General features: G+C 36.1%; 1 protein-coding gene across 8 annotated transcripts in view; it reads right to left on the bottom strand.

Moving 5' to 3' along the window:
- CNTN5 (contactin 5) overlaps positions 1 to 14,749 on the bottom strand; it is a 1,211,165-nt gene that overhangs the window by 22,110 nt on the left and 1,174,306 nt on the right. For all 8 annotated transcript variants that reach the window (XR_014815022.1, XM_084975741.1, XM_003129801.7 and 5 more), the window contains one exon: positions 12,552 to 12,661. Coding sequence is in view for 7 of the 8 variants with exons in the window: in XM_084975741.1 (XP_084831867.1) it covers positions 12,552 to 12,661 (110 nt within the window). In the remaining variant the exon portion in view is untranslated. The remainder of the gene's footprint in view (positions 1 to 12,551; positions 12,662 to 14,749) is intronic.

The following is a 14,749-nucleotide window of genomic DNA, read 5'->3' as shown; positions in this document are numbered from 1 at the left end:
AGATTCTTGGCTAAATGATTAACTCTTCTTGCCAGGGAAGAAACGCTGGTGCTTCTGGTAGAAATGTAGGCAGTGATGCAGAGAAATCCCCCTTAAAGACCTGCATTGGGTGGGATTTTTGAGTTTGCTTTTTTTAAAAAAAATTAATTTAATTTTTTTGATTTTTAGGGCCAAACCCATGGCATGTAGTAGTTCCCAGGCTAGGGGTCCAATTGGAGCTGGAGCTGCCAGCCTATGCCATAGCCACAGCTACAGCAATGGGATCTGAGCTTCATCTGTGACCTACACCACAGCTCATGGAAAGAAATAGAAAGAAAGGATCCACAGCATTGGATCCTTAACCCCCTGAGTAAGACCAGGGGTTGAACCCATGTCCTCATGGATACTAGCTGGGTTCATTGCCTGTGGACCATGGGAACTCCCGAGTGTGCTTTTTTAAAACTGAGTATATTCTCTAACCTGTATGACTTTAGGATGCAGAAAAGTGGAAATTTTTAAAAGCATATATTTTAGACGTTTATTACAAAATATGTTGGGTGAAATGATATAATGGCTGAGATTTTCTTCAAAATAATACTAGATCGAGTAATTGGAGTTATACATAAAATAGATTATTCATTAGTTCACTATTGTTGCCAAGGCAAGTATTGAGTAGAAAGTTAGTATACACTTCTGTATATTTCACATCTGTAAATATTTCATAATACAAAGTTAAAGAAAAATACATTAAAACCAAAGATTATATTAAAACTATACATCTTCAAAACTCTGCATTCCTAGTACCTTATACAGGGTAAACTGTATAATATGCTTAAGTATATAATAATTGTCAAAGATTAAAAAAGTGGTAAAACCAAAGATGATGGATCTATAAATCTATAGATTAGAATCAAAAATAGAATAGGAATAAATCTAAGAAAAGATTTGCAAGCCCACTATGGATGAGGATCAAAGAAGACATAAAAATGGAGGGATATGCAATGATCACGGATCAGGAAATTTAATATTGCTAGTGGATAATTCTACCAAAATTGTTCTGTATAGTCAGCTCTACTCAAAACAGACCCAAACAACTCTCATTAATATTCAACAACAGAAGAATGATAAATATAATGCTGAGTGAAAAACGCAAGATGTAAAAATCCCTGTCTGATGCCAAAAACTTGCCGAACTAATTAGAAGTTAGGATAGTGGTTTATTTGGGGGGTTGTGGGTGGGGAGGGGAATTAGGAATAAGGATAGGGACTGTAGGAAACACAAGATGAGTCTCTAGTTTTTAGTACTGTTTTGTTTCATGACCTTGATTGTGGTTACACAGGTATGTTCACTTCATGGTAATTCATTGAGCTGAATATTTACGATTTGTGCATTTTTCTGTTATATAGATTTAAAAAACAGTCTTGCCTTTTGAAAATACATAGCTATTAATAATTTAGTAGTTGGCCTTTTTCTAATTCAAAGTATGTACTTTGCAAAGCTTCCTTTTTTTGTGCGTGTTCAAACACTATAGTATTTTTCCATTTCTTTGTATTGGAAGCAAGGCCACATCTGTATCTGCCTCTTCAACAGTCATTGCGTTAGGACCTCTATGTCACAAGTATATTGTCAGGTAAGCTATCTCTCAAAAAGAAGATTTTGTTGAAATTTGGTAATTCTCATGTGAGTCATTCCAAGCGAATGCCAACAAAAATGTTCCAAGTATTTGTAAATTAAATGGGTTGATGTCTATTTTGTTATTTTATTTTTCACATGGATACTCTGTGTGTAAAAATGTGTATTACATAACAGAGAGTGAGATTGTGGATGGGCATATAATGAGCTCTGGATGGGTTTAGAATGAGAAAAGAAAAAAAAAACCCTGTGTAGAGATCATAGTAAATTCACATTTGTGGCAAAGAGTGAAAAAACAGGCAATGCTTCTGAATATGATAAAAGACACCAACCACACTCTTTTGATTCTTTGTATGGATAAAACAATATATCTGGGCAGGTATTTTAATATTCTTGAAAATAAAATGGTATCTAAAAGTTTTAGTAGAAGAAAATTTGTAAAGTGGTTTGGGTTAGAGGATTTTCTCCATGAAGCAATGTTTCCAGCAGGAGATGAAACAGAAACACAGTGTAAACTGAGTTATTCATTGCTTTCTAAAAGAACTCTACAGTGTTGCCTTTCAGTAGAATAGGGGAAAGGAAAAAGTTAAGTAACTGAAATGTTACTTCTTCAATTTCCTTTTGATCTGCTGGATTTTTGAAAAACAGAAAGAGTTTTAGTTAGCTTCCCAGTCTATGAAAACAACCCAAGAAGGAAATCTAATGATAGCGCCATGAAAGCTATTTGATTTTTTTTCAGAGTTCACAGACTTTCAGCAAAGAAAGGGTAGAAGCATTTTCTTCTCACTGTTTAGTTTTTTACATTCTTATTTTTATATAGTCATAACAAAAAAAGAGAATCTGTAAAACAGCTGTTACCCACACACCATATGGAAAATAAAACAGCCTTAGTTTTAGCCTTTTGGTGACTGGTTTCATTTCAGCTTCTTTTCTCCATTTAATTTATGTCTGAAATTACATTTTCCACACACATACACATACCCTCCTATCCCTACCATACAAATTAAATGCAATCTGCCTAGTATGAGTTATTGTCAGACAACAGTGAAGACTATTTTTTTTTTTTTTTGGCCTTCTGCTCTGATGATTAGAGTCAGATCATAAAATAAAAAACAATAACAATCTCATCCCTTTTCCCCTTAAGAAATCCCCAATACAACTTATTTTATAGAGCAAAACACAATTGGTATCTTTTCAGTGCAATCAATAAGTGGAAATGGCTTTAGTGACATGTTTAAAATGAACTTCTGAGTTACATATCCTCTGGAAGGTCTAAAATAATACAAGCAAGTCCCGAACATAGCCTGGGAAAAGGAGTTGCTAGGGGTGCCTGTTAGTGAGAATTGTAAAATGGGACAAATTGTTTTGCCTTTTCATGCTTCTTAAAAATAAACATGAAAAAGTTAGGAATTAGAATGAGGGCACTGTATTTTTCCCCCTGCCCTAAAAATATATTATCATTTATTGTTGAAATGAACCCAGCCATTGAAAAAGCATAGCTAATACTCTTACAGAAAAGCAGCAGTGAATACAAGCACAATAATCTTGACAAACATGGAGAAATTTGTTTTACAGGCAGAATATACAACCTGGTAAGAAAATATTATGTCTAAAAATTTCTCTTTTATGTAGTAAAAAACAAGTGACTTATTCTTTTATTTAGAAAATTGAGAACACTTGGGGACAGGTGCATATGCTCATGCAAATAAAAACTTATGTCCATGGAGGACATTGGCATGGCTTTATCTTCACGGTTTCTACCAAGGCTCAGGATACTAAGGAATCCCAGGGTAATTATGGACACAAGAATTGTATTGTTCCAATGTCTTTCTCTCGGCCCTTTGTTTACATAAATTTCCCATAAACCTCCCTCAATATTAAAGTGTCATCTTTTTGAAAATGAGGACTAGATCTTATCAGTTTTTCCATTTTTGCTGCTTAGCCCGGTGACTGATACTTAATAAATGCTTGATGAGTGAAGGAATAACAAAAATTAATCATCCAACATTTCATTATCACACAATGCCCTGTATCCTTTTTTCCCAAATTGGGAAAATCTGATGAAATTTGGCCTTATCTTTCTTTAATTTTTCTTCTTGCTAGACTGGCATCTGCTCTGATTTTGTATGCATGTAAAAATCTGGTGTTCTCGAAGAAGTTTGAGAGGCTCTGCTCTAAGATTTAGGAATTACCATTTACAGGATACTTAATGCTGGTGGGCTCATAAATTTAAAACTGAATCTCATAATTTACTTGCACGGGCAATGACAAAGATGGAAATCCAGATGGGGTAGTCATGGTAACTTATAAATCAAAGGCATTCAATAAATATAGTTCATTTCTGATTTTCAATCATGCTGCATGTCACAAGCTAGAATTTTCACATATCTCAATGTCAATGCTTTATGCAGTTAGTATCTTTAGCCGTGAAATCTCAAGCTATTTCCATGTAGGTAATTGAAATTCACAAATGGGTGGTTTAAAGAGAATGTCAACAAAGTTGTTCAAATATTTGTAAAATACAATTAGATGGGTTGATGTCTATATTTGTGATTTTATATTCCTTATTTCCTCAGTCATTTTTGTGAGGTAGTACTAGAGTTGTAGAAGGAAGTCTTAGAAACTTGTTGAAAAGACTACTTTTTTTCTTTTTATAGCAGAGTTTTAATCTAGTCTAATTGTGACATTTAGAAATGTCCAAGGGTAGATCCACTTAGAAATTAAAAAGAATATTACTAAAATTTCCTGAAGGCCTTTATCATAAAGTCATTTTATTTTCTAGTGGGCTAGAAGCTGTCATCATTCTGATTCTATCTTTATAGCTATTTCTACCATGTCAATTGACTTAGCCATTCTATTAGATAGGAAATTTAGTTAACCTAATAACAAAAGTTAGGACTCCCCATTGTTGCTTAGTGGTAACAAACCAGACAAGTATCCATGAAGATGTGGGTTTGATCCCTGGCCTCACTCACTGGGCTAAGGATCTGGTGTTGCTGTGAGATGTGGCATAGGCCCGGGCAGCTGCAGCTCCCATTTGACCCCTAGCTTGGGAACTTCCAAATGCCACACATGTGGCCCTAAAAAGCAAAAATAAATAAATAAATAAATAAAATAACAAAAGTCTTTTGAAGTAATTTGTTAATGTATTGGGAAGTTAGTTGTGGATGAATATAGTTTAGGTCAAAATCCTTGGTTCATTATTTCTTAAATTAATTAAGATGTAATGGAGGCTTCCTGGTAAAGGACAAAAGTGCCAAATGCAGGTAGATAATTGACAGATGGTATTAGGGGTAGTCTCCTACTGAGATCCTTACTGCTGCCCTAAAGGTTTGGCTACATCAGGAAAAGAATGTCAAAACAAAGACATCAAACAAAAGGAGCTACCAGGGGCTTGCTGAAAACAAAAACACAAAAACAAAAGGAGGAAATTGAAATAAGCTCCCTTGCTAGACTGTGAACTTCATAAGGGCAGAGACTGTCTATTGTACTTATTTGTACTTATTGCATTGTTTTACCCCATGCACTGCACCAAAACAGAACAGACATTGAATAACTATGACATGAATCGGTAAACAAATGAATAATAAATGATAAATGAGATTCAGAGGAAACATACTGAAAGTCAGATCAGAGACAAACAGGATCCCAATTTGACGGCCAATTCCAGGTCACAATCAGAATCAGGCTATGAGTCAACCGAGGAGCAGTCTGAGTGACAACAATGGAAGGACAGCATAGTGCTTGGAGCTTGGATCAAATGAGGTTACAAGAGCCTTAAGGACTTCACTGCTCTTATGATGTCCATCTTTCCCCTTAAACACCCTTGCTTAAGGGAAACCTCCCAAGATTAGTAGATGAGAAAATACAAAGATCAGAATGAAGTGAATTACATATAGGTTCAGGTTTGCTTTTGTATTAAGGAGAGTGCATTGAGGTGTTACCACTAGTTAAAACTGCACTATGGGGAGTTCTCTGGTAGCTCAGGGGGTTAAGGATCTGATATTGTTACTGCTGTGGCTCAGGTCACTGCTATGGTATGGGTTTGATCCATGGCTTGAGAACTTCTGCATGCCACAGGTGTAGCCAAAAATAAAAAATAAAAATTAATAAAATGAAAGCAAGGAGTTGACTAAAAAGGAAATACTACATTATCTATTCTATAGTTTGTCAATATCAAAATGGCAGTTGAGTATGTATTTGACAGGAACCATATCCTAGAAGGAAATAAATGTGTATATGTGGCTTTGGGAATGATTTATGTCTCATTTTACCTTCCTAGTTATTCTTGGTATATTAAGGGAAATTTCCCATATAAAATTCTCATCTTCTTTTAACTGGTTTTGTTTTTGTCTGAGGCTAAAATAGTTGTCTGCAGTGGTTACTTAGTCTCTCTTATAGTTATTGACTAGTACAAAAATATATGGAGAGATTGAGTCTGACTCTACCATTTCCTTCCTTCCCTCCTTCCTTCCTTCCTTCCTTCCTTCCTTCCTTCCTTCGTTCCTTCCTTCCTTCCTTCCTTCCTTCCTTCCTTCCTTCCTTCCTTCCTTCCTTCCTTCTTTTTGCTTTTTAGGGCTACACCACAGCATATATGGGGGTTCCCAGGCTACAGGTAGAATCAGAGCTGTAGCAGCTGGTCTACGCCATAGGCACAGCAATACCAGATTCGAGCCATGTCTGCGACCTACAGTACAGCTCGTGGCAATGCTGGATCCTTAACCCACTGAGCGTGGCCAGGGATTGAACTCGCATCCTCATGGATACCAGTCTGATTTGTTTCTGCTGAGCCATAGTGGGAACTCCATGACTCTTAACCATTTCTGATAACAACTCTGGAGAGTTATGATTCTAGTCTCTATCAAAACAGCTTGGTATCCTGACAAGAGACAAGATTCCACAACAAATGAAGGTGTTCCTGGTCTGAGAGTTCTGAATTGAGGTTCTCTCTTCCCAAACTGTTGCCACTAATCATTATTTAGATAGAAGTGGTATTCTTAAGGGTATGTGATGTCTACAACCTGAAATAACTAAGTTGATAACACAAAAGATATTGATCATTTACTTAATTGTGAACATTTTCTGAAGATCATCAGTAAGCTCTAAACCCAACAGCCACTTTCTTCTTTCATCTCTTAGCAGGCTTCAACATAGTTGACCATTTCTTTCTATTTGATTAGCTTGTTTAATTTCTTCGATACATCACACATCTGATTTTTCCCTCCACCAAATTGATCTCTCCTTGCCATTCTTCTTGATTCCTTTTCTTCAGCTAGACTTCTAAATGCTGGGTGCACGAGGACGCAGCTTATCCTTCCTTTCATTTCTCCTTTTCTATTGTCCTTTCTTCTTCTCTCTTCTAGAAATCTGTCCTTAGGGGCTTTCGTGTGGCAGAATGGCTTGAAATAGCACCCCTATGATTGCCGCCTTCATGTCTTCAGTCTCAATCGCTTACTTAGACTCCAAACTCACATATCCTATTGCTTATCTGACTTATCCTCTTAGATTTCCAATAGGCATCTCAAGTTTAATTTAGCCACAAGAGAATTCTTTATTTCCCACTTTCAAGTCTCTTCCTTGTCCAGTTTTTCCCTTTTAAAAATATTATTATGTAAATGGAACCACTATTTATTCATTTACCAATGCCATGATGTACAAATCATCGCCCTCTTCCCCCCCACATCTGATCAGTCAGTAAATCCATCAGACCTGCCTGTAGAATATGTCTACTTTTCTCCTACTCTGATTTTATGACCTTAGTCTAAGTTATCATCATTTCTTGCATGGATTATTGCAATAACCTCCTAACTTCTACTCGTGACCTTACTTTCTTTGCCCCTTCATTCTGCACAGAAATCAGAGTGATAGTTTTTAAAAATGTAAATAAGTTGTCATTTTCCTCCTAGAATTGCCCTAATGACATTTCATTGCATTTGAAATAAAATGCAAAGGCTTCTCGTAATCTATATATTCCTACATAAGCTTGTGTCTGCCTACCTAACTCTGACGACTTTAAATTCCACTCACACCACTGCTCATCAGGGCCTATTTGTTCCACTTCCTTCTGTTCCTGAAATGAACCAAGTGTCTTCTACCTTTGCACTTGTATGTGTACTGTTATCTAAGTTTATTACTCACTTGTTTGTATTATGTATGTATATATGTATGTATGCATATATGTGTGTATGTATTTTATACCACTAGGATGGAGTATTATTCATTAGAGCAGAGCCTTTTCTGTCTTAACCACATATTTCAATTCAGGAAAAACAAGAAAAGTGGCCAAAAATACTATCTTCACTATTTTTAAAATGGTACATGGTAGGAGCTTCTACGGTGAATAGCTCTTTTAGATATTGCAGGTAAAGCTACAGTTATGACTAGAAAAATGACTCACAGGATTGATATGACAAGTACAGAAAATCTGAAACCAGTCTCAATGACTTCAGTGACAAAAAACAAAAAAAAAACCCCAGAACTCATTTTGTTGTCACCATGCTCAAATTATTTTATTAGTAAATACAAGTAGGATTGTGGTTGGGAATCAAAAGAGGAGAGAGAAAGAGTGATGAGATGAAATATTAAGTTTTAGGGGGTTACTCCATTTTTGAAATATTTAGTTGGGGAGATCCTGTACTTAAAAGGATGAGGAGACAATGAGAACAGTAAGTTCTAGGGTGGGTAAGGTGAAGGGCAAAGGTAAAGCTTTTCTTAAAAGGGTAGGGAGTACAAAAAAAGAGGATGGGAGTGATGTTGGTAAGTTTTACTTATATCGCTTTTATTTTTTAAATCTACATGTAACTATACAGCAATGAGATAGTACATATTAAAATAGTCTTTGCTGAATATATTTTCCGTAAAATAACAGTGAATGTCATATTTGGCCACACATAAAATTTTAATTACTTTCTGATTAAGAAAAGCATACCTTTGATTTTCCCATTAACAAGGTACTGATATTTTTTTTGGGGGGGGGACAAGATGCCATCTTTTTAACACTACAATTTATAATGCACTATAAAATAGTATAAATGTTACGGTGCCCATGGATTCTGTATTGTTTCTATGTGTAAAAACAGTTGCTAGAATTTGTATTAATCTCATTAAAAATGCAGTCTTGAAGTAAGTCAGAAAAAGACAAATACCATATGATATCACTTATATCTGGAAACCAATCTATGGCACAAGTGAACCTTTCCACAAAAAAGAAAATCATGGGCTTGGAAAAGAGACTTGTGGTTGCCAAGGGGGAGGGGGAAGGAGTGGGATGGATTGGGACCTTGGGGTTAATAGATGCAGACTATTGCCCTTGGAATGGATTAGCAATGAGATCCTGCTGTGTAGCACTGGGAACTATGTCTAGTCACTTATGATGGAGCACGATAATGTAAGAAAACAGAATGTGTACATGTATATGTAACTGGGTCACCATGCTGTACAGTAGGAAAAAAATGTATTGGGGAAACAAAAAAAAAAAATGCAGGCTTTGTGATGATTTTTCTAGAATTTAATACCTGTTAACCTATATCCTTAAGGGTTTTCCTTTTTTGCTTGTGATAAGTTATCGTTTTGAATGAAATAGATTTATGAAAAACTTTGTGCTCTGACACTCTTGAGTGATCTTGATCTTGATCTTTAGTCAAACCTTGATCACCATCATTCTGGAAAGCCGATCCCTCCATGGTCAGTAGGGCCTCTGCATTGCCATATCTATTAGGCAACATCAGGCCTCATCTTTCCGAATTTCTTAGTAGCATTTGACTCAGTAGAACACCCCATCTTAAAATTCTTCTCTTGGCTTCTGGACTTCTTCACTCTCCTATAGCTTCTTTGGTCATATCTTCTTTTCTTGAGTTCCAAAAGGTGAGGCACCAGAGGGCTCAATTTTTAGACATCTTTATCAACTCTCAGTGATATCAGCTACCTCATACATAAAAAACACTTCTCCACTGATGATTCCTCGAGTTATAGATTTATCTCCAAAACTTCTCTGAAAACAAGACTTATTTGACAACTCTTTTTGGAAATAAAAAGGCTTATTAAATTTAATACATCCAAACCAGAATCTTTTATTTTCTTCTTTAAGATGTATTCTTCTTTCCGAGTTCCTCAGGTATGAGAATGATTTATCATTCACCCAGTTCCTTGGGTCACAATGCTCTGAAATTACCTTTGACTTCTCTCTTTTTTATAGTCCATATCAAATTCCTAATCAAATCCTGTCACACTTCCACACAAAATATATCTTAAAAGGTCTTCTTGTCAACTCCTATGCTACCATTCTAGTCCAAAGCAACCTCATTGTCCCCTGTGTTCAAAGACTGCTTCTTCCATTGCTCCTCCTGAGGCCCTTTCTAGAGTCTATTCTTCATTCTCTAGACCAAGAGACACTTCAAAATACGTGTCAGACCCTGACTTGACTCTCTTCATTCATAATATTTATATGGCTTTTCCTCATACTGAGGATAAAGTCTAGACCCCTTTTGTGGTTTACAAGACCCCATATAACCTGGTTCTTGTTCTGGTGATTTTTTTCCATCATCCTGCTACCACTCTCCCTGTTGCTCACTGCTATTTCACCAAAACCACCCCAGTTCTGTTCTTTGAACAAGACCAGCATACTCCTATGTGAGAGACTTTGAGTTTGCAGTACTCTCTGCTTCTCTCTCTCTCATTTGATCATGTTAAACATCACAACTTCAGAAAGGGTGATTCCTCAAACCTCTATTAATAGCAGAATTTCACTCCACCTTCTTGTTTAGTTCTACTTTTCTGCACAGCATTTGTCATCAATTTAAACTATAGCACATTTATTTGTTAGTTTTCTTGTTGTTGGCCTTTCCTCCTAAACATAACCTTCATAAGGACAGGGACTTTATTTTGCTCATGGATTTGTCCCTAGCATTCAGCTCGGCATCTGGTACTTAGTAGGCTTCTGATAAATATTTGTTGAATGAATGAATGAATGAATGAATGATGATTTATATTTAGGAACAGAAGAATTGTGCACAAATCTAAATCTTTATGTGATCTGTGTAGGACCTCATAGAAAGCTGTTATCACAGGGATTCACAGTGGGAATGTGAATGTCATGCTCTTAGATCAGGCAGAAAAAAGGTTGATGGTGACAGGCTGTGTGAGAGAGTACCACTTTGAGGTATAGAAGCTTGGATCTTCACTCAGCTGTACACCACAGTACACCTTATGGCTTTCTAAAAGTGTTCTGATTTTTTGGGTGGATCTATACTTATGTTGTTGGTTTAGGTTGGGGTTCCATTGAAGCAGAACTTGAGACAGGGATATGAATGATGTGATTTACTGTGAAAGCGCTTGCAGACAAGGGAAGGAGGAAGAGAAGATGGGGAAGAGAAGGAACTGAGCAAGAGCATAGTCCCAGGTAATCTAGTCTTGGCCTGATTACATGATAACAGCTCTGGATCATAAACTATACCATAAAGTTATTTCATTCTTAAGGCAAGGGACCAGAGTCCATCAGCATTAGCCAGTCATTGACCCTGGGTTGCTTGATTGTGGGGATGAATGTTTTCAGGTAAGTCAGAGTCCCTCAGTGGAGGGCCATTCTCCAGGGGGGAAGCTGAGAACCACTAATGGCCAACACTCAAAGCAGCTTGGGGATGGTACCCCAGCCCACTGAAGGGGAGCCGGGCAGCCCCCCACCTTTCTACGGTGGTGTCAAAAGGGGCTGTTTGTGAAGCACAAGTACTCATTCATTCAACAATTATCTATCATAGCTGTCCTGAGTCAAGTACCACCAGTCCTGGGAGTCAGTGGCAAACAGACATGGTCCTTGCAGCATCAATAGGGAGGAAAAGACACTTTAATAAACATGCACTCATAAGAAACATATCATAAGATACATATTGAATTATCACCAAACTATAAATTGAAGTAAGATTGTGGAAATAAATCCATGATATTATATAGGTAATTGTTTCCTAAAAATTATCTTTGCTGTAACTCCTAGAATGATTATATTAACTCTTGATTATGGTCATCTTTATCTAATGCTAGCTGTGTATTAATCAAATAGTTCTCAGGATTATTTGAAAACTCAAATAGAAGAAAGACATGTTTTTTAGCCTGGAAATCATGTTGGTACACAAGTCTTATATTTGATCATTTTTCAAAAATCCAAATGATTTTCTCTTAGTGGGCGTTGAAACAGAGGAAAAGTAGCATTAAAAAGTTTAATGGCAAATAAGATCTTGGGTTGGATGCTAATTCTCTTTTGCATTTTATAAATTACCTCCTTGATCCTATCCCTGACTGGCAAAGGCAAGGATAGGAGATGTATGAGAATGAAGGGTTTTGTTTTCTTTGAAATATTCAAGTTCACAGACTGCCCACAATTCTTTTGTCCATGTGGAGGCTAAAATTTTATTAAAGTCAAAGAATTATTATAAAATGTTCACCATCATAAGGCTGGCACAACTATGCTTAAAATATCAATATTTGAGGGACAAAAAAGTTATTTGAATAAATAGGTATAGATTGTTAAGTTTCAAGCAAATTCAAGAAGTTAATACAGGAGGTTAAGACCTACCATGGACAGTATAGTAGGCAAACTTGTTTTATACATTTAATTATTAGAGGGAAATACACAAAACTATTTTTAATCACCAATAAATTAAATAATAGCAAATATCCACCAGTAGCTCCTGGTTTTTATCTAAATGTCTATTTTCATATTTTAAAAACATAATCTTTGTAGGTACTAGGGAAACTATTATATTGAAAAATAAGCCAGCTAATGAGCAACATAATACATATCAGTAAAAGAGTGTATTTCTTATTTTCTTTTCCATAGAGAAAAATTTCAAAAGGAGATAATTCTGTCAAAGTGTCACCAAACCATCTCTGCAGGAGAATACAATGCCAGCAAAAATAACAAGGCTTATTTTCAATAATTCTGTCCATACCTCAAATCCCTGTGGTCTTCCTAGACTCTCTTTAATATGTTTCCATGCAACAAGAATCTCTGACACAGACACACTTGTAGCCTTGACATCTGTGGGAGCAGCACTGGGTTCTGTATGAAGGAAAATGGAAATAATAAACCATGATGGTAACAAGTTATGCCTACCAAAGCACTGCACCTGAATATGTCAGTTGTTACTTCCTTCTACCTTATTTTTGAAATGAAGCACTGTGGTGGTTATGAAAAATACAAGATAAAAAGATGATCTTTTGGATTCTACACTAGAGGCAAGTCTCATAGCAACTTACCAATAACAGATAGCAAATCTAGCAAGACAGAGATCTTTGTTCTTGAATTAACTAGGACACTTCTGGGGTTGTTAAATTGTTTGACTTAAACTGTCTGCTAGTTTAGCATAATGATGGAAAGAATGGACTAGGAGTCAGGCCTGGTGTTTTTTTGTTGCTGTTGTTGATTTTTGTCTTCAAAAAATTATTTACCTTCAGGCAACATGCTTTACCACATCTTGAGCCCCAGTTCCATCATCTGTTATATGGGCATATTGACAGTACTTAGCTTATAATTTATTTATTTATTTATTTATTTTAGTGCTGCACCCAAGGCATATGGAAGTTCTAGGGCTAGGGGTCAGAGCTGCAGCTGCTGGTCTCTGCCATAGCCACAGCAATGCCAGATCTGACTGTGTTTTACAATCTACACCTCAGATCACTAGCAACACTGGATCCTCAACCCACTGAGCCGGGCCAGGGATTGAACCTGTGTCCTCATGGATACTAGTCAGGTTTGTTACAACTGAGCCACAATGGAAACTCCAGAAATGTTTAAGATTAGTTTTTTTTAATGGCTGTACCTGCTGCATATGGAAGTTCTTGGGCTAGAGGTCGAATTGGAGCTGCAGCTTTGGTCCACACCACAACCATAGCAATTTTGAATCTGAGCTGCATCTGCAACCTAACTCACAGCTTGTGGCAATGCTGGATCCTTAACCCACTGGGCAGAGCCAATGATTGAACCTGCATCCTCATGGACACTATGTTGGATTCTTAACCCGTTGAGCCACAGTGGGAATGCCAAGGTTAGCTTTAATTGGAATAATACATATAATTTATTTAGCACAGTGCTTGGCCCTTAAAACATTCATTCAAAAAATAATATATTTTTAAATTTTATTTCTTACCCTGCATAGGCATGTGTATCTAAATTTCATTAGATTTCTTTTGCTGTTGTTCTAACCATAAAACTACATTTCCATGATTATATAAGGAGTGTGTTATGAATCATGATATTTAAAAGCATGCATTGACTTTTAAGACAGGTATGGATCAAAAAGAAAAGTCCCCAAAGGTCTCAGTGCTTTTGCTTAAAACTACCTTTTCACTTGTTCCCATGCTCAGTGACCTTTCTCACTGTTTTATTTTGTTTTCAAATACACCATGTCTGACTGGCATCCATCAAGAGGTACACTTTATTTGAGGTTGTACTCTATATGAGGAACAAAACATTTTCAGCTTTGAAGTTGCTGAATCATAAATACTATGTCACAAACACACGTTAAATGAAATGGCAGAATAAAAGGCCATACGTTAGTTCAACCCATCTGTACAAAGTCGATTTAAAAAAACTCCTACCCCATAAAAATTGTAGAAACTTTGATTCTAACCCTACATTACTAGTAGGACTTTGGAAGAATCTGTTGAAAAAAAAAATTTTTTTTTTAGATTGAGGGAACCATATGGCAAAGGCAGAGTTCTAAATAAGATATTTAAATCTTAGAAAATAAAGGGAATTATAACATTTTTTTCTGAGATTTTTATTTTCCTTTTCTAATGGAAGTTGGCCACATATCTACCACATATCTCCAGAGCTTTTATATATTATTAACTGAAAAATATAAGTAAGAAATATCTACCCTTGTTACTGTAAAAGAAGCCCACAGAAGACTTTTCAAAGGTACATATTTGTACCAAGCAATGATTTTTCTTTTGATAAAGCTTTCATTAAAATTATATTCTATACTTGTGTTAATTTAAAGTGCTTTGGTAAATTCACGTTATTCTTTATACAGAAGCTGACATTAATTTTTCCCATGGTATAAACTATAATTTTTTTCATTCTGACCCTTGAATAGCTTTTATTTTATTTTCCTCAGTGGTTTCCCTTATCCCACTTTCCAATTGC

The sequence above is a fragment of the Sus scrofa genome, chromosome 9 (genome assembly GCF_054392235.1).
Source record: "Sus scrofa isolate SSC_HxYL_T2T_F1_AM1 chromosome 9, Sscrofa_HxYL_maternal_Yorkshire_Landrace_v2.0, whole genome shotgun sequence".
Lineage (NCBI taxonomy): Eukaryota > Metazoa > Chordata > Mammalia > Artiodactyla > Suidae > Sus > Sus scrofa.
Note: the sequence above shows the minus strand (reverse complement) of the source record. Positions and strands in the feature narration are given on the sequence as shown.